Source organism: Bombyx mori, chromosome 15, assembly GCF_030269925.1.
Source record: "Bombyx mori chromosome 15, ASM3026992v2".
NCBI classification, from domain to species: Eukaryota; Metazoa; Arthropoda; class Insecta; order Lepidoptera; family Bombycidae; genus Bombyx; species Bombyx mori.
Window position 1 is genome coordinate 7,513,352 of NC_085121.1, and position 24,838 is coordinate 7,538,189.

The 24,838-nt window shown below is 36.2% G+C and overlaps 1 protein-coding gene across 1 annotated transcript in view; it reads right to left on the reverse strand.

Annotated features, from left to right (window-relative positions):
• LOC101740597 (uncharacterized) overlaps positions 1 to 24,838 on the reverse strand; it is a 71,898-nt gene that overhangs the window by 23,278 nt on the left and 23,782 nt on the right. The window contains exons 3-6 of the mRNA XM_004928486.1: positions 13,952 to 14,038; positions 13,605 to 13,737; positions 3,276 to 3,366; positions 197 to 364 (exon numbers count right to left, since the gene is read on the reverse strand). Coding sequence (XP_004928543.1) covers positions 197 to 364; positions 3,276 to 3,366; positions 13,605 to 13,737; positions 13,952 to 14,021 — 462 coding nt within the window. The 5' untranslated portion in view covers positions 14,022 to 14,038. The remainder of the gene's footprint in view (positions 1 to 196; positions 365 to 3,275; positions 3,367 to 13,604; positions 13,738 to 13,951; positions 14,039 to 24,838) is intronic.

The window sequence follows — 24,838 nt, forward strand, 5'->3', positions numbered from 1 at the left end:
ACCTACCCACGCGGACTTACAAGAGGTCCTACCACCAGTAATTAAAAATAGTATTAAAATATAAGTAATAGTATTAAAAATAGATCCAATTAATTACTACTTTGGTGTACTATTTAATCAAATTTTCTTTTTGTTTTTAAACTACACACATTACATTTTATTTATGTGGATTTTACAAAGTAAAAAAAAATGTTACCTCATTGAGACACGCAGCCAAACACGCTTCCTTAGTTGAAGTGTAGATGATCGTGTTGTCAAGACCACGGAGTGATTTCCCTGGTACTCTTTCGAATGCCCATGGCCGCAAGCATACACTCTCCGAGCGTACTTGCAGCTTAACCATGTAGTAAGTGTTCACGGAACGCTGTAACAAAGATAAATACCGTAACGGACCTTAAAGCGAATATAAAACAAAAAAGAGGCGATCTTTTCCTTAATGCAAACTGTAAAAGTCTACAACAACCGACTAAAAGCGTAAGTACTCGGTACACATAACTTTCGTCCGTTTCTAATTATCGCAAATGATTCACGCATTACAGTACTTTATAGAAACAAAAAAAACACTACTAGCTAAAATCGATCCGGTGGTAACAGTTAATTCGTTAGAATATATCTGCATAAAATTCATTCAAAAGATTAATGAGGATTCATATTTTAAGCAATAGGCACCGCAACTATTTTGTAGTTTAAAGAAAGCTCCACTTAGAATGATATAACCGAAATTTAAGGTAGTGATTTTAATCGCGTATTCTCTTGGTCTTGTTTAAGACCATTTATAGTTTTTTAAACTAGTGACTCAGTCTATTGAGAGTTTATGTGTATAGAAACAACTGGAACTTGAGAAATAACCGTTTTTCAACGCAATTGAGAATTCGCTCTCATGTTTCAAGTTCGTCAGCATGCACGTTATGTTGTCCATGAGCCCTATTGACAACTGAAACCCGATGAGATATGACCTCGTCAGTATATCTAAAGCAATAAAAATTTACTCTTCATAGCGTGTTCGTTATTCAACTCTTAGAACACGGTGATTGTCAATATTAACATACTTAGGAGTTCTTTTGGTAGTGGTCAATAACGGTTCAGGGCGTTATCGGAAGTGAGATAATTAAATAACATAACTAGTTAACCGGGGCGTTTATTCGCGACCGTCGGGGTCACCACTTTAGGAGTTATTTTGGTAGTGGTCAATAATGGTTCAGGGCGTTATCGGAAGTGAGATAATTAAATAACATAACTGGTTAACCGGGGCGTTTATTCGCGACCGTCGGGGTCACCACTTTAGGAGTTATTTTGGTAGTGGTCAATAATGGTTCAGGGCGTTATCGGAAGTGAGATAATTAAATAACATAACTGGTTAACCGGGGCGTTTATTCGCGACCGTCGGGGTCACCACTTTAGGAGTTATTTTTGTAGTGGTCAATAATGGTTCAGGGCGTTATCGGAAGTGAGATAATTAAATAACATAATTGGTTAACCGGGGCGTTTATTCGCGACCGTCGGGGTCACCACTTTAGGAGTTATTTTGGTAGTGGTCAATAATGGTTTAGGGCGTTATCGGAAGTGATATAATTAAATAACATAACTGGTTAACCGGGGCGTTTATTCGCGACTAAACTTAAAAAGTAAAAACGCAACGAAGCTTGCGGGCGCAGCCGCATGTTATGACCACGAACAATTTTGTTTACATAACAAACTGTGTCCCTACACATATTAAGCATTAGACTTGTCACCCGACTACATTGCTAAGACCTATAAGCTAGACCTATACCTATATATAAAGTTAATGAATGAGCCGGCGCGATCAATAATCAACAGATTCGGGTATCTTATTTTCTAGCTTCCTTTTCTCCTAACCTTACTTCCCATCTGTAGTGTGCATAATGTGTATGAATTCTTATGCGTTGGTAGTACTATGGCTCAAGCCTGGGTAGTAAGGATTTCCCCTTGGCCCGATCCGAACCCATGCAAAGGAACTCGACGATCCGACGGCTAGTACCGTTCTGTCTATTTCTACCATTACCTAAACTTATTTCGTATAGTAGGATATCTGTCATTCCAACGTAGCTAAGACTTTGATGTCGGTGGACTGTGAGCTCAGTAACAAATCAGCGACTGAGTAACTCAGAACTTTCTTTTCCATGATTTTTTTAGGTATTTATTTTGTCTATTGCGTATATGGGTGGACGAGCTCACAGCCCACCTGGTGCTAGAGTACCTGAGCCCATAGACTTCTACAACTTAAATGCCGTCACCTACCTAGAGATATTAGTTTTAAGATCTCAGTATAGTTACAACCGCTGCCCCACCCTTCAAACCGAAACGCATTACTGCTTCACGGCAGAAATAGGCAGGGCGGTGGTACCTACCCGTGCGGACTCACAAGAGGTCCTACCACCAGTAATTAATCCGTATACAATGTACATCGAGTTTGTGAAGTTTTCTCCGGTCCAACTAACTATGAACCATACAATCTGAATTGCTAATGCTACAACATCGATCGTCTGCAACATTGAAGAACTCGTTATCATCCAGCAGTTGATTTATTTGACTATTACCTAGACCCACTTACATCTGAAACACTTCCTAGAGCTAGATTCATACAGTAATTTATGTGCTAATAAAGTAAACGAGAATAATCTAGTTTAACGCCTATTTCTAACGGGTTTTAATGTGTTTGTTTGAATCTATTATGTGTTATGGGTTATCTTATATCTTTAAACGAGCAATTCTTGTATATAAATATACATATACAAAATCTGAATCTCGGAAACGGCTCCAACAATTTTCATAATATTTAGTATACAGGGGATTTCGGATTTCGTTGGCTATAAATCGATTTAGCTACGATTTATTTTCAGAAAATATTGTTTTATTCGTGTTTTCAATAATCAACTTTTTCGATATATTTGATTTTTTTTTAAATAACTCATTCATATTTTTTATTTATTCTGTCGGTAAGATCGAATAATATTATTCATATTTCATCATTTTATCACTATGTAATTCGTATTTAAATATAACTTCTAAAAAACACAAATTATCAAAAAAAAAATCATCTTTCATTATCTAGTTTTAAGAGTGATCATATTTTCATATGTGCTTATTATATCTGCACAGAATTATAATCATAAACAATTTTAAATATTGAAAATATCATTTACGAAGCAACTTAAGACTAAAAGACAAATGAATAATGTCTCAAATATTTTTTTTTTGCGTTAGTGCGATATATTTGCAAAAAAAACTTATTGACTAAAAAAACAAAATTTTACCTGCGGTGTAGCCATGGGGTTATTGGCCTGTGTATCGTTTTGTAGCAGACATCTGGTTTCCTGCACGGGCGTTAGAGGATTGAGGACGAAACTGCAACAATTTAAGTTATAAGTAACTAATAGTATCATTAACTTCCCTTTTACGAGTACATAAACTCGAGCACTAATTTCCCACGAGAGTCATGAGCAGGTCGTATATTCGAATGATGCATGACCACGATCACTCTGTCAAGAGTGTACGAATAGGAAGAAGAAACTCGAGCTGTCGAAAAAAGACAAATTAAGGCCCTTGACCGTTTGAAAAGTATTCTACAGGGCTTCACTTTAAGTTGAAAATAGCATTTCGTTGTTGATTGCGGCTTGACCGGTAAAGATATTAATTTTGGAACTTTATGGAATTAACGAAATTCAATTTTTTTTAATACTAGGATGTATGGACAAGCTCATGGCCCATCTGGTGTTAAGTGGTCATCGGAGCCCATATACATCAACCACGTCAATGCCGCCACCCATTTTGTGACATGAGTTCAAGTCTCAGTTTTTACAATATAACGATTGCCCCGCCCTGCAAACGGAACTGCATTACTGCTTCACGGCAGAAATAGGCAGACTGGTGGTACTCATCCGTGCTGGTTCACATGACGCCCTACCACCAGTGACGTAATCAGTCTGTCAAAATTATTCATAAAATAACATCGTTCTATGAAAATCAAATAAACAAAATTAATTGAAGAGTAAGGGGTTTGAAAGGTCTTTTAAAATTGAAACTTCGATCTCATATCTCAAGATTCTGATTCCGGTATCTACTTAACAATATCTAAACACCCAGCCCATTTCTGCCATGAAGCAATAATGCGTTTCGGTTTGCAGGGTAGGGCAGCCGTTGTAACTATACTTGAGACCTTAGAACTTATATCTCAAGGTGGGTGGCGCATTTACATTGTAGATGTCTATAGGTTCCAGCAGTAACCACTTAACACCAGGTGGGCTGTGAGCTCGTTCCACATCTAAGGAATAAAAAAAATAAAAACATTAAAAAAAACATAATAATAGTAATAAATCTTGTACTTGTTATTGTAATGTTTTATTCAATACGTGTGTACTTTTTTCAACGCCTTAAGTGATTTAATATTAATGTGTAATTACTTCGCTCAACACAACGGTGATTAAGCAACAAACTGTGAATATATGTGCCACTATAGTACGAGTAAGTCTTTGGAAAAATTGCATAGGCAATTTTACTGTAGATAACAATAACCGCTACGTACCTATAAAGCACGGCATTATCCGAATATATTTTTTCTAAGAGAAACTAAATCAGATAATCCGCGACGAACCGAACTTCATTATAAAACAAATTGTAAATTTATAATCGAAAAAAAAAACAATAAAAAGCAACAACAATAAACACTCTCATTACAGATCTCTAAAAATAAAAAGGACAATCAAGCAACGGTAAATTTAAATGTTTAAAAATCGGTATCAATATCCATTAACACTTTCGCGGAACTCGGTCACTGTGGTTTTGCAAAAAAAAAAAAAAAAGTTATAAGCCGTCTAATTGCAGCCTGTAGTTGTTTCTTATTTGCGAGATTGCAATATGAACGGACATTTGTTACAGTCGTTTGGTTTTCAATAAATGTCATCACTTGTCACGCTACTGTTTGGCTGTCAACGAAGATAATGTTACTTTCAAAGGCATCTGTAGACTGAAATTTGAAATGTTATTGAAGTAATATTTTCACTCGATTTTTCACTGATCGAGGGAAAGAGACCGCGCGGCAGTCCGACAAGGTGGTTCCACCAAATCCGTACCACACTAGAGATCCCATTCCACGAAGCCCGTCATGCGACCAATGATCGGAGGCGCTGGAGGGACATTACAAAGAGTAAAATCCTGTCGAAATATGATGTTCTGGAACCTCAGCAGTGAGGAAACGACGCGAGGAGTAGGAATGTTTTCACTAGGACTACAAATAAATATAGATTTTTTTTTTTTAAATACCCCGTTGATTTTGGTAATTTACGATTAACGATTTAAAAGTTCCTAGTTTTTATTTTACGACATATTGTGAAGACTGACAAAAGTTTAATATTTTTTAGAAAATCATATTTATTTTTTAGACATAGATACATTTTCATTGGCATTCCTATTCTTTTATGAAGGTGTGTAATAGAGGAACCTATAGGATTTGAAAACTTTTGAATTTGAAATAGAATAATGAAGGGATTAAATGTGAAAGGATTATAATGCTAATAATAACATTTATTCCAAAATGGCTACCAATGTTACAGTGACATGCAAAATGCGCAAAATTAAGTCCCCAAGCGTTCCTAATTTTCAAGTATTTTGAAAACAATATTTCTATGAACAAAGCTATACGTTCGCCAACTCTTTATTTGAAGTTCCTATTAGGTGATAAAGTTATAGTGATCAAAGTAGCTATTCATATTTTGTAGTTGCCTTATTAGTGACATAAAAAGTCTTTATAGTTTTATAGAATACTTCTGTTCTTAGGCAACCAAGTATGGATTTTGTACATGAAAACTGGCTGGCTTCCTGTTCAATTTATTATAAAATCGATTGCGGTGTAATAATGATATCTTCGTCTATTAATAAATAATAATGCCTATAATTTAACATAAACACACATACATAGCATTGAAGTTTGTTCATGCCTTTTAATAAGCACTATTGATAAGTTGAGAATGTCGTAAAATTCGTAAAAACATGTACCTATAAATAAAACTACATCAATTTTCTTTGAAGACTGTAACATACCAAAATGTTCTGTACAACGAACGTGGCAAATACGTTTCTGAAAACACTATTTCGCTTAAACTAGATTACTAGTTTTTGTAGAGGCATTTTATCACGGGACATTACTTTAAATTTGATTTTGCTAGTTAGTACATTGCACCCGGAAGTAACAACAAGATGAAAGTGATACAATCGTTCACCAGTAAATAATTGAATTGATTTTTAAATGATTTTTAAGCTATTGCATAGCTTCTATCGCGGGCCTTGACCGCGGCGACTGAATCAAGAAATTCCGTAACGAAAATAACTTGACACCCCCACTACGCCTACTATGTAGCTCGTGTTCAACACATTCACACGTTGCGCTGGTGTAGTGTTTGTGAAGAAGCGCGCGGCGTGACGTCGCACTGCACGAGCATCATGAAAAGTCTGCCCATCTCTCTCTCACGCGGACTAGCTTATGAGTGTGAAGGGGACAGTTATTGTTTGCTTTTGTTAATGTTTATAAATATAGTGTGGTCTTATTTTTATTATTGTTATAATATTAAATTATTATTGTCTAATTGTAATTGCATAAATTGATAAAAAATGCTTTGCAATAGCTTTACCGCGGCAGTCCCCGAGTGCCACACGTCTTTTTTTATATTATTCTATATATGTACATATTTTTTTATTATCAACCAACTCAACCGCGGCTGTGATAAATCTAATGAAATGAATATGAAGCCTTACATATTTGAACATGTAGTATTAGATTAAAGCCGGTGAGAATGGATGACGAAAGATACACGATCCATTAATACATCTAAGAAGCCTTACATTGTCATTATCTTCGCCATTTAATTGAAGAGGCGCCATACAGCCAGCTACTTGTTCTACGTAATTGTACAGCATGAAAGTAAAGCCGACGCTAGTGCATTACTTAATCTATGCTCAGGAAGCACAATGTTGTAATTTCCATAAAAATCTACATTACAAATTGATTCAACGTTCTATTGTGAAGCAATGCTATAAAAAATCGTATATAAATTAATAGTTTACTTGTAGTGTGTGTACTTTTTTTTATTGCTTAGATGGGTGGACGAGCTCACAGCCCACTTGGTGTTAAGTGGTTACTGGAGCCCATAGACATCTACGACGTAAATGCGCCACCCACCTTCAAGTTGTGTACTTTCAAATTAGTTTGATTTCTCTTACATACATCCTCTGTATAACTTAGATGATTATTAGTTTTTGTCTGCACGGGTCAAAGAGATCGCTACCTACGTGCTGTTAAGTGGCTACCGGAGACCATATACATCAACAGCGCAAATACCACCACTCACCTTGAAACATGGGTTCTAAGTCTCAGTCTTAGTACAATAGTACAATGGTTACTTACATTACTGCTTCGCGGCAGAAGTAGGCAAGGGGGTGGAACCTACCCGAGCAAGATCACAAGATGCCTAACCACCAGTATCAGATTAGCTATTAAGATTCAAAATTCAAATCAAAGTTAACAACAAAAAAAAAGCCAAAAAGTCATTACCGTTTCGGATCAGACTTATTCATAAATATTATTAATTTATACTTGAGTTGAATAAAACTTATCTACTTTCACATTAAAACACAAAAGCCTACTTTCTTGAAATACTAATAAAGTTTATCCTCTAAGAAATCTTTCGTAACGTTCAAAATTAAAGCAATAATGTTAGACGAATTATTACATTATACCGTAATAGAATCCGTTAGTATCTGTAGCCAGTAACTGCGTTACTGTCAACTTTATTAGAATTAAAATTATATTTATCAGATGAAAGGACAGGTATAGATATTTAGTAGAATTAATTTTATTCCTAACTCTTGTTTAGGACGACATTGATTCAAATGTATTCAGTATGTTGTTGAAGTCCAATTTTCTTTTCCATTGCTTTCACTTAGTTTTAGCATTTAAAGATTAGATTTTTTACAATGTCAAAAGACATGATGGTAATAATATCATTAGGTATCCTTTCATATACTTCGTTATGATAAATGAAGTTATGTTTCTAATTCGGATTATATTCAAATGGGCCGTCTTAAGGAGAGCAAGAAATCGTAAAATAAAACAAAATTTCGAAACTATCTCATTTTCCGAATGAGCTGCTGTATTATTATTGATCTTTAACTCGACCTGGCTTTGCCTTAGTATATTAGGATACTGTGCTCTAGTCAGAATATTTAAATTAGTATTAGTAGTAGTAGTTAGCAGAATAATTTAAACATATTAATATATGTATGTATGTATACATTTATTACATTTAAAACTTCCAGAAGAAATTATCTAAATGATAATAAATCTATATCAAAATCTGTTACCGTAGTTTACAAGAACTAATCGGACACAGAGACAAACAGAAATACAAATTTTACATATTTTATACTGTGAAGCGTTGATCTCACAATTCAAAGTCATCTGATAAACTGAATGATTCAAACTACCGCTATCTAAAAATGTCGAATGCGTTGATAAAATTAATTTGACCGTTTCATTAACAAAATAGCTTTAAAAATTAAACTCTTTTTTTTATCTCTACGAGGCTCAAACGACCGAGAAGCTTCTTTATACCAATAGCCGAATAGGTAGTTGTAAACCGCAATGTCTATAAGGTAAATGATTAATGTCCCTGCGTAAACCGTGGACTAATGATGCACATTCCGATTGCTCAACTTGATTTATAAATGCTCAGAACTGTTTTATAGTATTTTTGATTAAATCGGAGATAACCTTACATCGGACCACAGTTTATACGAATCATAGATCATATTACGCTAACAGGTTCTAAAATAAATATAAATATAAAACATACACGTACACTTTTAATATTTAAATTTATTTATGATATATATTTACATTTACAAATTATTGAAGTTGTTTTATGAGAAGCAATTATGTTAATTTTGTTTATTCTGCTATTGCAAAAAAATAATCTTATAGCGATATAATTTATCACACCTAATATCATCAATCAATAGTGTTGTAGATCAGTAAAAGAATATCGCGTCACAACAAAAAATTAATGCAACGTCTCTACGAGTCTAATAAATAACCAAGACAAGGGCTGTCAGAAGAAATTTTTTTTTCTTGGATTCCGTAGCGCAATAGTAAAAAAAATATTTTATAAATTCGTCTTGTTTGCCTGGATGTTTCTTACAAGTATTTTACTTTGAGTTTTTTTTTTTTTATTGCCTAGATAGTTGGACATGCTCACACAGCCCACCTAGTGTTAGGTGGTTACTAGAGCCCATAGAGATCTACAACGTAAATGCGCCACCCACCTTGAGATATAAGTTCTAAGGTCTCAAATATAGTTACAGCGGCTGCCCCACCCTTCAAACCGAAACGCATTACTGCTTCACGGCCGAAATAGGCGGGGTGGTGGTACCTACCCGCGCGGACTCACAAGTTGAGTCCTTTGGACTGCACCTAATACGTTTAACACGTACGCTATGCTACCAATTTCAACAATAAAAAAATTAAAAATATTGAGGGTCGTCCTTTTCTTCAAATTCGAATGCCTGAGCGCTTCACGGTAGTAATAGCAAAGGTCCTGAATGCCCCATAGGAGCCCATATTACGTCATTGCGCATTAATTTGAATTCTTTTTTTTTATCACAGCGCTATTTCTTAGAGTTCAATCTCTATTTTATATCTTGAGTTAATTAGTACCATCCGTGTGACGTCTATGGGCTTCGGTAGCCGCTTAACATCAGGTGAACTGTGAGTTTATCAGCCCATCTTAGCCAAAAAAAGCGCTACGTTATTGTGAGCGCTAATAAATAGTTTATCTGACAACCCTATTATAATCTGGTTTGAATGCTAAAGGCGTCAAAAAACTATTATAGCATCATTTTATGATACAATTTATGATGCAGCCGACCATGTTTACGTGTTGATCAATCTACACGATAGTAGTCGGTCTAGTTTTGTACACAAAACTGTATTATGCAACGTTGATATATACGTGTGAGATTCACACAAACTTTTAATTGAAAATCTGAAGTTAATTAAAACTCTTAACGGTAATAAGCCAGTTTGGTTGGCCGTGAACAGGCACTTGGTAGTGTCCCTGATATTGCTGGTGTCCGTGGGCGAGGGTGGCTGCTTAAAAACAAATGCACCGTTTGCTTGTCTAGCTACAATAGTAATTAAGATACATATATTTTGCAATAAACCTTAAATCATAATAGTTTTTTTTATCATTTCTTTTAAGCCCGATATTTTACTGGTGGTAGGACCTCTTTTAAGTCCACACGGGTAGGTACCACCACTCCGCCTATTTCTGCCGTGAAAAAGTAATGCGTTTCGGTTTGAAGGGTGGGGTAGCCGTTGTAACTATACTGAGACCTTAGAACTTATCTCTCAAGGTGTGTGGCGCATTTACGTTGTAGATGTCTATGGGCTCCAGTAACCACTTAACACCAGGTGGGCTGTGAGCTCATCCACCCATCTAAGCTAAAAAATAAAAAAATATATAAATAATTCGAATAAATATACTCCGAGAGAATAAGCTGCCGTCATAGGCAGACGAGCATCTGATGGTGAGTGGTTCGCCATACGTCAACAATGACATTGACACAAATACGAATTCTAGTTTTAGAATTATGAAAGACCCATTATTTTTTTTCATTTTGTCAATGGACGGCAAAAGCGTACTCTGATTTTTCCGTCCTCAGAAATATAAACAAAAATGTCGATCGAATATTTAACTTTTTTTATTCTACTTCAATACGCAAACGACAGTGGCCCATTAGAACCAATCGTACCAACATAACTGTTTCAGGGCAGAAATAGGCAGGGCAGAATAATATATAAATACCCCGTAAACATACCACTTCATCTTAGTCGAAACATAACTGTGAAATGTCTACATAATGCCCTAAAACTGTTTAAAATATTCACAACGGTTACAAAACGTGTGGCAGTTAAGATGATATCACTTCGACACAATCAGATTCTTGAGGTCATGATCCTGGGCATTTTAGATATTTGATTCGCGATTCAGATCAAAGCAAACTGACTAGGCCGGTCGTTTGCTCCCGTAAACTGTAAACTGTAGCCGAGAGAGTCAGTGGCATCGCAGCACTGAACAGTTAGCGATTGTTAGCATCGCGGCTGTCCGATTCTTTTGTAAATTCGCTATTTCATTGGACAGATTGATTCGAGATACGTACCCATCTTCGTTAGATGAACACAATGCAATATTAGAAGCGCGGGAACGTTATGTCTGTACTGTTAATTGAATATCGAATTGATTTTCGATCGATCCCGTTTGAAATCGATTCTGAGGAATAACTACCGTACTGATGTTGTAATACACCTCTCTTTAAGATAATACAATTAATCCGTTTTTTGCATTTTTCCACAACTCGCAATAATTAATGGAAGTTTGTAGGCTGTGAGAAGAATCTGTTACATTGTCTGACATTTGTAATTCCCGGGACAACTTGTAAATCGATTCCATTTACAATCGCCTGACTTTATACAAGATGAATTTCCGCGTAAAAACATGTGTACTAATGTTTTTTTTACTGAGAGTAACTGCATGTTTCAAATGGAACAATAGTTACTTAACTTGCCATATTCAGATTTATAAATATTCATCGTTACTGTTCGAATCGACAAACCGTTGTTAATTCCACAAAACAACGAGTGTTAATAACGAAGAAATAGAACAATCGCAAATTAAATGGCGTACAAAACCGCGGATAGCCGTGAAAACTGTTGGAAATGGCCCCGATTCCGTAGCGATGTATGCGATCACTTTTACTGTTATCCAATTTGGAGCGCAATGGTCGTTTTCCGCTTTTGTGGCCGCGGCGCAAGGCACATTCTTCTTGACCAATAGTGTACGTCGAATCTTTGTTATTTACACCATTCTAGACTACATTAGATTAACCTATCTTCTAACTACATATAATTGAATTGTCGATAAATAAGACGTTTTTTTATGCCGTCGTAATTAGACGTAACGACAGAGATTATTCTAGCTACCGTCAATGACAATCAAATACAAATAACCGCTAAGAAATAATTCCGGAGAAATTCAATGTTTATAATATGAAAAAATTAATTGGCACACAAAAAAAGCCTTTATTTTTTTTACGAGAAAGCAAATCATTTAGAGCTTCGTCTTAATACAAGCATTACATTTTAGAATTAGTAACGATTACTAGTAGCATTTGTGCTCTTATTTTTTATCAATTACTTTATCGGTTACAGTGAAATCAGATTTCGCTTGTCTGTCTTATAAGAAGTTTGGCATTAATTTGATGTTCATCAATTGATGTTTTATCTAAATTATTTAGGTCGAGGCTTCAACTTTGATCAGATAGGCACCTTGATTTTTAAATTGTTTTGCGAGTGCTCTTTATTACAAATCGCTTCTCGATATTACATACATCATCAAATATATACATTAGAATTTCATACGTTCAGGAACAATTCCATTATTACCACTGACTTTCTTGCCGGACACGCTGAGGTTCGCGAAATTCAGCGTAGCACTGCTGTTGCTAGGATAGATGTTAGCAAAATCTATCAGGTTGAAACTCATCAACTTTTTCACCAATCAAGGTAAAGCCAAAATAGCCCCTTAAGGCTACTGAAAGATAGGTGGGGAATAAACCACTATCATGCACCAGAGAACCAAAGTCTAACGAACGATTACTTCCAATTAAATATCATTATATTAGCCTCCAGCCACGGCTTGGGCACAGGGCTCCCCAAAGCTTGGCGTGACGACCAGTACTGCACTGCCTGCGTCCAGTGGATACCCGCGAATTGAATGGGTCAGCAGTCTATCTTATAGAAGACGTACCCACGCTACGATTTCTAGAAAATTCGCTAGAAAGTTTTGGGCCCAGCGACCGCTTATTCTGCGAGCAACGTAAACCTTTAGCTATGTTAGTTATCGTCATAAAATATATAAGTGGTAAGGTGGATGACGATTTGAGAGCGTCAAAAAGGCTAGCTTGAATAAAAAATATTCTAAATTTTATAATTGATTATCACATTAACAACCTACGTTACGTAACAAATTAAGTCTAAAATTAAGATATAAATAAACAGTAGCGGAAGTACTCGTGGTAGGAGGTCTTATGAGCCCATATGGGTAGGTATCACTACCCTGCCTATTTATGCTGCAAACCAGTAATGCGTTTCGGTTTGAGCGGTGAAGCAGACGTTTTAATATTACTACTATTAGAAATAAGAGTTAGAAATTATATCTCGAGGTGGTTAACGTTGTTAATGTTTATGGTCTCCAGAAACCAATCAACATCAAGTAAGCAGGTCCGTTCACCCGTTTAAGTAAAGAAACAAAAAAAAAGTTGGAAACCAAGTTAAGTTGTTCGAACTTAACCATGATCTCGACATTCATGAGCAATAGTGAGCAATTACGAGTTACGCTAGGGTGAGCCATAAGTCGTTTGCCTATCAGCGATAATAAAAAAAATACAAGGCAATTTCCGACACATGAAAATTGTTTTAATTATATCTACGAGGCGCGCAAACCTCGCGTAATTATTTATTTTTTAATTCACCGCACCTGAAGGAAGCCGCCTGACAATCAGGTTCCTCTCGGCACCAGCCCTGGCACTCGTATAAGGACAGGTTCCGCACGGTGTAATACGCAGTACCACTGAAGTCCACATCCGTCAGTTTCTCGAACGCTATCCGACCTAGGAAATTAAAACATAAACTCATTTCATATTCTATTTCCGAAAATAATTATTCATCACATTTCTTTACTAAATTCTGTTAGGATTCAACGGAATAACGAATCTAAACTTCGTCATTATATGTTAAGTTTATTGTTTATTAAGATAACAAAATTGTTTCTTAAAATTGGTAGGCAAGAAACAGCTATCTAAAAAAGTTAAAATGGCTACTCACTAAGTACAGATGAAGCTTGTATTAGTAGCAACAGTGCTAAAGGCGCCAAGCTAAGCGCCTTGCTCTTCATGTTGACGGTATTGCTTCCTGTGAAAGAAAAAAAAAATGTTAATGACGTTCAGACTGTTTTTAAATTAAACTACAGCTTCTCATAATAATGTTCAACAACTTACAATAACCATGGAAAAATTAAGAAATTTTTATTATATATTTTTTTAATCTTGCATGTTTTGTTGTATTATGTTTCCCTCCATCTTTATTGGTATAAATAAATAATACTCGATCTATAATTTATGGTATATGGACGAGTGAGCTGATTTTTACGAATAATTTAATTTCTGAGAATATTTTTTTTAATCAGACTCACAAGGCTACAACAAAACTACACTTATTTAAAACCGTTGTAATATTCCTAAGTACAGACTCCAGTAATGGGTATGCCATAAAATATCAGCTCCTTAGAAAGTTAATCGTTATCGAAAAATACAGAAAAAAAAAACAAATCAGATCACGATGATCATTGACTCCGCTCCGCGGGCCAAGATTCCAAGTTGAAAAAAATACACAAACGTTCTTAGAAAGTATCACGATAAAACATTCGGTATTGTACTGAGGCGGTTTGTACATGAAAACGCATCGTCCTAATTTTCAAAGTTCACGAATATCATACGGACAATGAATAAAAATTGAAAGCCGGTCAAAGAATCCGATTCTCATACGATAGACACTATCAATAGAATGAAATTACAATCTCTAATTTGGCGTTATTTATTGAGGAAACGCATTCATTCGAGCACAATAAATTACCGGCTCAATTTGGCGCTTTAAAATCTTAATAGACTGTAATTTGTAATGAAGTGGGCGTGTGCAGTTCGTAAGATACTAGACGTTGTAAACTACTGGCTCCTTTCAATAATTGAGTGATTTGGCATTAATTCGTTCGGGCTTCGTGCTTTATGAACGTAAATAAAATCATATATGTAAAATATGCAGTATGATTGATCCAATATTTTATTTTATTGAATATGCAATTTCGAAAAGGGCACATCTCTGAAAATGTAAAATTTTCAGGAAATATGGGTGTAGGTAAGCCTCAAAACTACATGTATATGAAAAAACGTATTTGACAAAATATGCGACATGTGCCCTTTTCGAAATTGCATATTCAATTGTGTTAATCAATTTACCACGACTGGTTTATTGATAATCTAGCAGACAAAAACAAAAGTAGTACTTTAGATGCCTATATCTAGAACATCGTAAATCTTACGTAATTAAGCTCAAAAAATTCGAATCAAATAAAAATATAGCGTGTAACGAACAAATTGTCAATAGCAAAATTGTCATTAATAACAAAGTAATGTTTTGATGTTTCGCGCATAACGACTGGGCCCGAATCCCATTACCGGTTGAATTACCTACATATTGAATTTGCTTGATATCTCAGAGTACCGACTTATGTTCCATATGTGTCAGGATGTTCCAGCAGTACGATATAAAAGTGATATCGTAACTATAAAACATTCATACAAATTAAAAATAAATTTAAACAAAAACAAAATGAAGTGAAAAGTATTATCAGAGGCATCCGAAATATAGATACCGGTGCAAAAAAAAAAAGATTAATGAATGTTTTCGTGAATGTCAAAACGAATCATTTATATAATTTTCAATTAAATTTATGCGGGTCAAGAGCATTGCGTCGTCTTTGAAAGCTGATAGGAAAGCAATGACACGAATTTTCATTATTTATTTTTTTGCATTACGATATCGCTTTCACTACGCTTGTATTAAAAGAATGATCATTTATGGTCGTGAAAGTATGAGTTGAACAATTGTGGTCAATTGTACTACGAACTCTGTTGTACTATGTATAATGTAATGTACGTATATTATAATGAGACGGCTCATTGAACACGTCACAGAAATGAATGAAGAAACCTTTAGAACTGCTATTATATTCGCTATGTCGCTTGATTAAGCACCATCGGTATTTCGATTGAATGATATAAAGTAATTTACATTCTCGCGAACTGGAGCGAACTGAAAGTTGTTTCCTTTGCAGAAAGAAGAGAAAATCGTTAAATAAATTATACAAGTATCGGTTTCTTACTATGTTGTTCGAACTTTCACCGAATAAATGAGAATTTTTGTATTTTTTGCAAAGATTGTCAAACAAAACTTCTGATGTTAAGAGTAGATGTCAAACAGTTACGACAGCCAATAGCCAAATACGAATGCTGCTATGAGGCATTAGATAGGTGATGAAGTCTCAATTAAATTAATTAGGACGAATTCTCTTACTCAACATTTCAATAGTGTAAATGGGCTAATTGGTTCAAAAGAAGACTAACAGAAGAACCGACGATTCCATCTTGCTTAATAGAAAGGGATAAATTACAAATATTCAATAACATGCCATAGATCCCATGAAAAATTCGACTCGCTGAGTGTATTGACCCGACTGCCAAAGAAAGGTAATGCTTTTTGAGCGTACGTATTAAGTAAACAACATAATATGAGAAGTTATTTAGCAGATTCACATACGTCACTGTTGTAGGAGTAACATAAAGTATATTATTTTATATATTATTATTAAGTATATTATTTATATTATATTAAAGAAAATGAAATAAAACAAAATTATTACACTATTTTAGTCCTTCATCGTGGATGTCGAATATTGACACGCGTTATTACGTGCTTAGTAAAATTGGGAGCTTTTATGGACCGCATTTAGTTCTTATGCTTAGTTTTACTGGTGGTAGGACCTCTTGTGAGTCCGCACGGGTAGGTACCACCACCCTGTCTATTTCAGCCGTGAAGCAGTAATGCGTTTCGGTTTGAAGGGCGGGGCAGCCGTTGTAACCATACTGAGACCTTAGAACTTATATCTCAAGGTGGGTGGCGCATTTACGTCATAGATGTCTATGGGCTCCAGTAACCACTTAAGACCAGGTGGGCTGTGAGCTCGTCCACCCAACTAAGCAATAAAAAAAAAAAGCTGCTTGGCTCTTCGACATATTGGCTATGCATCAATGTTACAGAACATTACAGTACATTGATTGTTTTATACTAGATACGTTCCCTGAAGCGTCACCAACAACTCTACAAAGTTTCAACTCAGCCGAAATTCACACACGCGTTCGCTTACGTCGCAAACCAACACACAAACACCATTACTTATTCGTTTATTAGTAACTCCACTGGTTTGGCGTAACAACTACTTCGATACTAAACGTCCAATACATCGATATATTACCATATTAATATATCGATGGTCCAATAACACAAACAAAAAAATAACTTGAATATTTTAAGAAAACGAGACTAAAATTCATCGACCGAATACAACTTACTGAAGTCGAATTAAATAAGAAAAAAATCTTTTCTGTGTACAATATGTCACGAGAGCCGTTACAAACCACAACTAAATTTTGCTAAGGAGACACGAGCAACCAGCGTCTTATTACTCAAGCAATCAATGCTACAAAAATCCCGAACGGTTTAAGTTGTAATGTGAACTAACCGTGAACTATTATTAAGCATAGTTATTCACGAAATTTGCCGGAAGAAGTGACTTTGCGGTAAATTCTCAGCTTTAACGAACCACAAACAGCTCAACGGTTTTGCGGTAATGACAGTTTAACATCGTTTCTTTGCGCTGTTGTTTCGTAATATTTTCCTTTTCGCATTTTGTTTACTACCGGTAGACCTTGGGAGACCGGGTGGAAAGAACCACCGCGTCGCAGTAATGCGTTCCGGTTCCGAAGGTGGGACAGATCTTATCTATACTAATATATAAATCTACAGTGGTTTTTACGGATGTTCCGTTATAACTACTGAACCATGCATCCGATTGAGTTGAAACTTCGTATCCATGTGGAAAATACATGTACTTAATGGATAGGCTAATATTTATATGAGTGTTGGACTCCGTACACCAGTTGCGGGGACGTTAATGAGAATCTTTGTGGGGGTCAAAAATAATAATGTTAACTTTAAATGCCCGGCGAAGTGGACGGGTACAGCTAGTAATATATAATAATAGGTAGGGACAGAAAAAATTCATAAATATTTTGGAATTTGATCTCTATATTGTATAGGTCATACCTACTTAATGTCACCCCGGTCATCGTTCTCGTCGAACCCGTCGCTTGCGACGAAGGGCTCGATGAGTAAATTAACCCTCAGACACAGCCCACTGAGTTTCTCGCCGGATCTTCTCAGTGGGTCGTGTTTCCGATCCGGAGGTAGATTTGCGAAGCACGGCTTTTGCTAGGGTTCGTGTTAGCAACGTCGTCAGGTTTGAGCCCCGTGAGCTCACCTACTAGTTAAGGTTCCGCTGAAATAGCCTCTCAAGGCTATCAGCTTAGGTAGGAAAAAAAAGGATCGGCTAACATTTATATGGGTGTTGGACTCCCTACACCAGTTGCAGGGGCGTTAATGATGAGAATCTTTGTGGGGGTGTGAAATAATAATGTTAACTTTATATGACCAGCGAAGCGGACGAGTACAGCTAGTAGTTTATAATTGTGACTTAAACCAAATCTCTCAAGAAGGGGAGCAGTATTCATGTTGTGATGTCGATAGGATTTGAGAGGCGAATATCTTAGCAATCCATGGATTTAACGTGCAGTGACTGGGTGCATCGTTGCTGAAAGAAGAATTTAAAGAATACCAGTGGACTTGCGACCTTGATGTAGGTTTAAGGGAGGGTCCCTTCAATACACATTACGCTCACCTCGATTCTCGGCATTCCTTTCCCTGCCTATCCAAATTTGATAGGAACCTACCAGTTCGGTTTTAGTTGTTTATTCAAGTATAGAATTTATGGAAGCTCTTGACAAGCCAAGGTCTTTAAGTAGATTATAGAGAGATTTCGCTGGTATATGTTTTTTTTATTGCCTTTGCAGGCAGACGAGCATACGGCCCACCTGATGGTAAGTGGTCACCGTCGCTCATGGACGTTGGAAATGCCAGGGGCAGAGCCAAGGCGCTGCCTACCACTAAGTACTCTCCGCAAGCCTCGTTTGAAGAAGGACATGTCATAGCGCTCGGAAAACACCGTGGAGAGGAGTTCATTCCAAAGCCGGATGGAAACTCTTTGGAAAAGCTTTGAAAACACACTGTCGATGAACGCAGCGGTTCCAGATAATATGGATGAACTCTGCTCCGATGGCGGGTACTCAAGGTACCTCTCACTCCCACTTCGACAGCATATCGACGCTTGAAAGGCAAACGTGACTAAGCGACAATTCGTGAACTTTACAGTAGACTAATTTAAAGTTGAAATACCCGACAAAAATTATATTTTAACGAATCTAGCTGTAGGATTGAAATGATTTTAATAGATCTAGAAATATATTTTTTTTGCGCATCGAATATGGTTATTGCCTATCATTTATGTATAAATCAGTTATTGTCGCTTAATCACGTTTGCCTTTCAAGCGTCGATATATAAAACAAAAAAATCCACAATCGAATGACTAAGTTATTGTACCTTAAGGTACAACAATAATATGAAGGAAACCGACGTGATGAGATACCTTGTTGTAAAAAACTGCCAAAAACAACATAGATTACTAAAAATTTAGCACTGTAATAAAAATGATGGTTTTCACAAATTCACTGGACAAACATTAAAACTCCGCTGCATATTTTAATGTAAAATGTTGCTTGCCATAAATACTTACCATAAATAATCCGAAAACAGGAAGATTTAGGTAATCTTATATTGAAAAAAGAAATGAAATTGACTATTGTCAACTATTAATGTGTTATTGAACTATTGGCATCTCCAAAAACTTGTAGCAAACGCTAAATTTTATCATAAATTAAAGAATTGATGCGAAAAATGTTTCGACCCGTTATAACATTCGCATTATAGATACGAATATTTAAATAAACAATGACAGAACCTACAAAAATCTATGATTCAAATATAGATAGATAGGTGACTGAGTGAGTGCAGTGACACTCGAGTTTCGTCATGGCTCAATATGGCTAGACAACGGAACGAGCCTGCGGTACTGTTACCTCACCTATAACACCAAGACCTTAGCCGATATGCTCTCCCAGCGGAACATTGCCCTAATCTCGCTTCGACAATAACGCTGTAATTTGCTCATTGTTGCCATGTTTGCACGGAATTACTTGGTTTCTTGTGATTTACCGTGCCAAATTGCGCTCCGAAGTACATATTTGAGAAACACTTACTCAAAAAAGTTATACGTAAATAACAACATTTACTGGTGGTAGGACCTCTTGTTTACAGGTGGTAGGACCTCTTGTGAGTCCACACGGGTAGGTACCACCGCCCTGCCTATTTCTGCCGTGAAGCAGTAATGCGTTTCGGGTTGAAGGGTGGGGCAGCCGTTGTAACTATACCGAGATCTTAGAACTTATATCTCAAGGTGGGTGGCGCATTTACGTTGTAGATGTCCATGGGCTACAGTAACCACTTAGCACCAGGTGGGCTGTGAGCTCGGTCCACCCACCTAAGCAATAAAAAAAAACAACAACAATACTACAAACCACAATCGTAGTTCAACAGTTTTTATAATTGTAGGGTCACACACACACGCCTAACACCGTACGTGGCGTGTTACCTAGCTACGTAATGCAAGATGTCATCTTCACCATTCCACGCTTGTGGGAAAAGGATATTGGGACGACAGTCCAGTCGTAACGGTCATACAGCGAACACAGTTCCGCTTAGATAGCTATAATAAAACTGTATGTCTCTCTCTCTCTCTCTCTCTTCCCAGCTATTTATCCCACATGGTGGTGGGGTCAGCTTTCCTGACTTTACTCCTCCACTTCGCTCTGTCTTCGACATCCTCGTCAGCAACATTACATTCTCTCTTGTCCTTCAGCACTACGTCCCCCCACCTTGTCTTGGGTCTGCTTCTAGGTCTCCGACCGGGGAGGTCGAGCAGTAGCGCCAAATTTCCGATCGTAGTCAGGTGGCTTCCTTTTCACGTGACCATACCATCTCGGCCTACTCTCCTGCATCTTGTCGGCGATGTCCCGTACACCTAGACTTCCACGCACGTACTCGTTGCGGATTTTATCGAGCCTAGTCACGCCGCACATCCACCTCAGCATTTTCATTTCAGCAACTTAATATATAATTAATTAATAATAATTAAACTTAATAATAAAACTGTATGTACCTATTGTATTTTTCGTAAATATACAAGTATGTGAGACACAACATTAGACTGTGTTCTAATTAAAGTAACACTACAAAACGTTTAGCGCACGAGAATCCACGCGTAGTGACGAGTTCAAGTGTTGTCGCATAATGGTAGTAACAGTTATATCACGATGCGCATGCGCACTCGCCGCACTATGTGCCCACAAATTGCCCAATTTAACGGTTAACTCAGATTCACGTAAATCTCAAATTTTTTTATATAGTCTGGAACCACGCGAACGATATATGCTCCTACGAGTATAGCAGCACTTAAGCAATTTGATCGAACTGTTACTTGCAGGTAACAACAGTTGTTGAGTAATTTGATGTCATTATTCTTTGCTAGTTGAGAATAATTGAACGAACAATCGCTATAATAAAATATTATAGAGAATAAAAATAAATTTATCTAATATTACGAACCTACATACATCGAAAACGTAAAAACTAAATTTCTTTTGAAGACCATTTATTTTTCTTTTCTCAATATTATCAAAGGGTAGGTGAAGGTGAAGGAATAACATCGTGTAATAAAAATGAAACCCGCAAAATTATAATTTGCGTAATTACTGGTGGTAGGACCTTTTGTGAGTCCGCGCGGGTGGGTGCCACCGCCCTGCCTATTTCTGCCGTGAAGCAGTAATGCGTTTCGGTTTGAAGGGTGGAGCAGCCGTTGTAACTATACTGAGACCTTAGAACTTATATCTCAAGGTGGGTGGCGCATTTACGTTGTAGATGTCTATGGGCTCCAGTAACCACTTAACACCAGGTGGGCTGTGAGATCGTCCACCCACCTAAGCAATAAAAAATAAAAAAAAATAAAAAAAAAAAGGGTTCCATTTTTTTATATTAAAGTCGAACAATGACAAATCTAAAAATATTTCACTAGTATTTCACCTTCCGATAATAATCTTTGAGTAATTTAATAATAAATTATATAAATACTTTGTATTGTGAAAGATGCTATTTCTATCATGTTAGAAAACTGAACATTCAGAGTTAATATTTTGCTGACCGAAAATAGCTCCATCTTAAACTACAGATTCTAATCCATTCTTTAAAACCCACAATATAATTGCGTGCTCTATAAAAGAAACGCAAATTACGCTCAGATAATTGTACCAGCTCGAAATTATTTATAATTATGAAGTGATCAAGCGGGATGGGCTTTAATGGATTTTTCATCAACAATAGGATTGGATTCCCATTCCCATACTGCACTATAGAATTAACTGATACTTCACACAATTACAGCACGTATATATACTTATACAAACAATTATCATAATATATAAAATGACGTTTTGTAACCAAAACCATTATAAATTCAATCATGAAGCTTCTAATATTTCGCAGCGAAAGAAATTATTTGAAAACACTCAGATTGTCAATCAACACATTATTCGTCAATTTTAAAGTTCTAGGACGCCGATTTTTTGACGACCCGGGGGATAGCTCCAAAAATAACATTACCAACCTAATTTTGTTAACGCATCATATACTCAGTTATTAAAAGTCTTTGAAATACAAGAATCATTTACTTAGATCGTAATATTCATAATCCTAATCACCATAGATTGCGCTCAACCTATTAACGACATTTATTACAATCCACCAATTTAAACAGTTAATTCTTTATCATAAATTCTGAAGTACTATTAAAAATAATTACATTCGATCGAGCATGATGCCGTAAAAGCTCACAATACTAATACGTCCAGTCATAGAATAATTAAATAGAAAGTGGCATTTGACCTAATGCGGGTTTTTGTCAAATCATTCTCTTAATGAGTGCTCTAGTCCAATGAAATGCGACTCTATAAACTCCGAAACAAGAAGTGTCTGCCAATGGTTTTGAGCTGTCATGCTCATGCTGCGGTTAAATATAATTTTATTATTTCCGTAGCGTCACGAAGTTTATTACGGCATTTTCACGATTTTAATCCAGTTTTTTTAGCACAGGAAGTGTTTTTCTCGAAAACAGGCAAGAAATTAAAATTATTAGTCGCATCTAAAACAAGCGTTTCCTAATTCCTAGGATTAAATAAATTTATTCAAACGCTATTAAATAGTAGTTTTGAGAAACTGATGCATAGAATGCTATACCTTACTTTTCAGTCTTTCTCTGTTCTGATCTCTAATCGATCTCTTTACTAAATTGTTCGTATTTAATAATCTGTTCGCGGGGTGTGGTCAGCAAAGCTATTTGTTAGTGGCACTGTCCATAACTTAAAAATAATATCTTCGGAATTAATATCATTACTATCTCTTAGAGACTACCCTCCGTTTCTCCGTTTCTTGTTAATATTATATTTAATATACTGTTTAACTACCAAAACATTAAAAGTGTTTTTAAATTATGCGATTGACTTATTTATTTCTGAGTGAAAATTTCCCGCTAATGTGGTAGGTAGTAAATAACAAATTACAAGTTCTTATTACCCTCTGCTGGGGGGCTGTAGGGTTCGAATCAAATTCCTCCATTTGAGCTATAAATATGGGGCTATAAATATGTAAAGATAAAAATCATAACTTATTTCCCAACGAAAACAATGACATAGAAAATCACGAAGAAAACGAATAAAACATTGCAAGTATAACCGTAACTGTTTCTAAACAGATCAACGACTCGTGAATTCTAAATCTCCGTACGTCATAAAAAAAACAACACAATCATAACACTTCGCTTCCCCAATCTAATAACTTCATTAATATGAGAACAATAATTTGAAATACAAAATCGTGACTCGTGTGTTCGAGATGTTGAAAAGGTCAGTTTTAGATTAAGATACATAGATGTGAGACCACAGAACGATATGAGGCGAAGTCACGGTTTCTTTGATGTCGGCGCCGGGTCAAAAAGCACGTGCCGCTTTCAGATAAACTTCTAAATAAATAAAAAAACGAACTCTTCTATCGCATTAGAGCTATAACAACGAATCCCTAGGGGCATTCGCGTATTTGCGATGTCAAGTTTACTATCGAACGAGATAAAAATTTCAAAAGTTTCATTCCTCTTTAGTTTTGAATACTGAATTCATTGCAAACAGGATTTTATTTTACTTACGAGCAATCCTATGTCTCACATAAAAACGGCTTCATACTGTAAGTCACGTGTACTAAATAACAACAACCTACAGAATGTGAACAGAGTATAAAGCAAGCTGGGTCGTCCGCGAGGCGCCTTCTTGTCATAAGTAACTGTCACGTAATAGCTGCCATAAGCTTATAAGAGACAAACTATTACTAGTAATGAACGTATTCTGTGCCCAGAATGGGTAGCTGCCACCTTCCTGTCTTATTCCTGCGTGATACAATCATTCATATGAATTTTAATTTAACAACAACGCGTACACCGCTGCTGCTCACTTCAAAACATTTTAGTGTATTGTATACGTAATGCTTGGGCAAATTATGGCATTCCCACTACTACGTCTATAAACTCTAGCGGGCACCCATCTTTTTTTAAGTGGGGGGATTACTGGTGACCCGGAAGCCTTGCCAGTTTCACCGGGACAGGCAAGCGAGCACGGAGGGTACCTCTATGCTCATTAAATAAAAGTCTCGAACAATATGAGTCCACTGACATTTTTAGCGTTCAATTTAAAATGCTTGTGTGCGTTACGGCAGAAATAGGCCTTAGGGTTAAGAATTAAGGAATGTGCGTATAAAATTTGCAATACCCG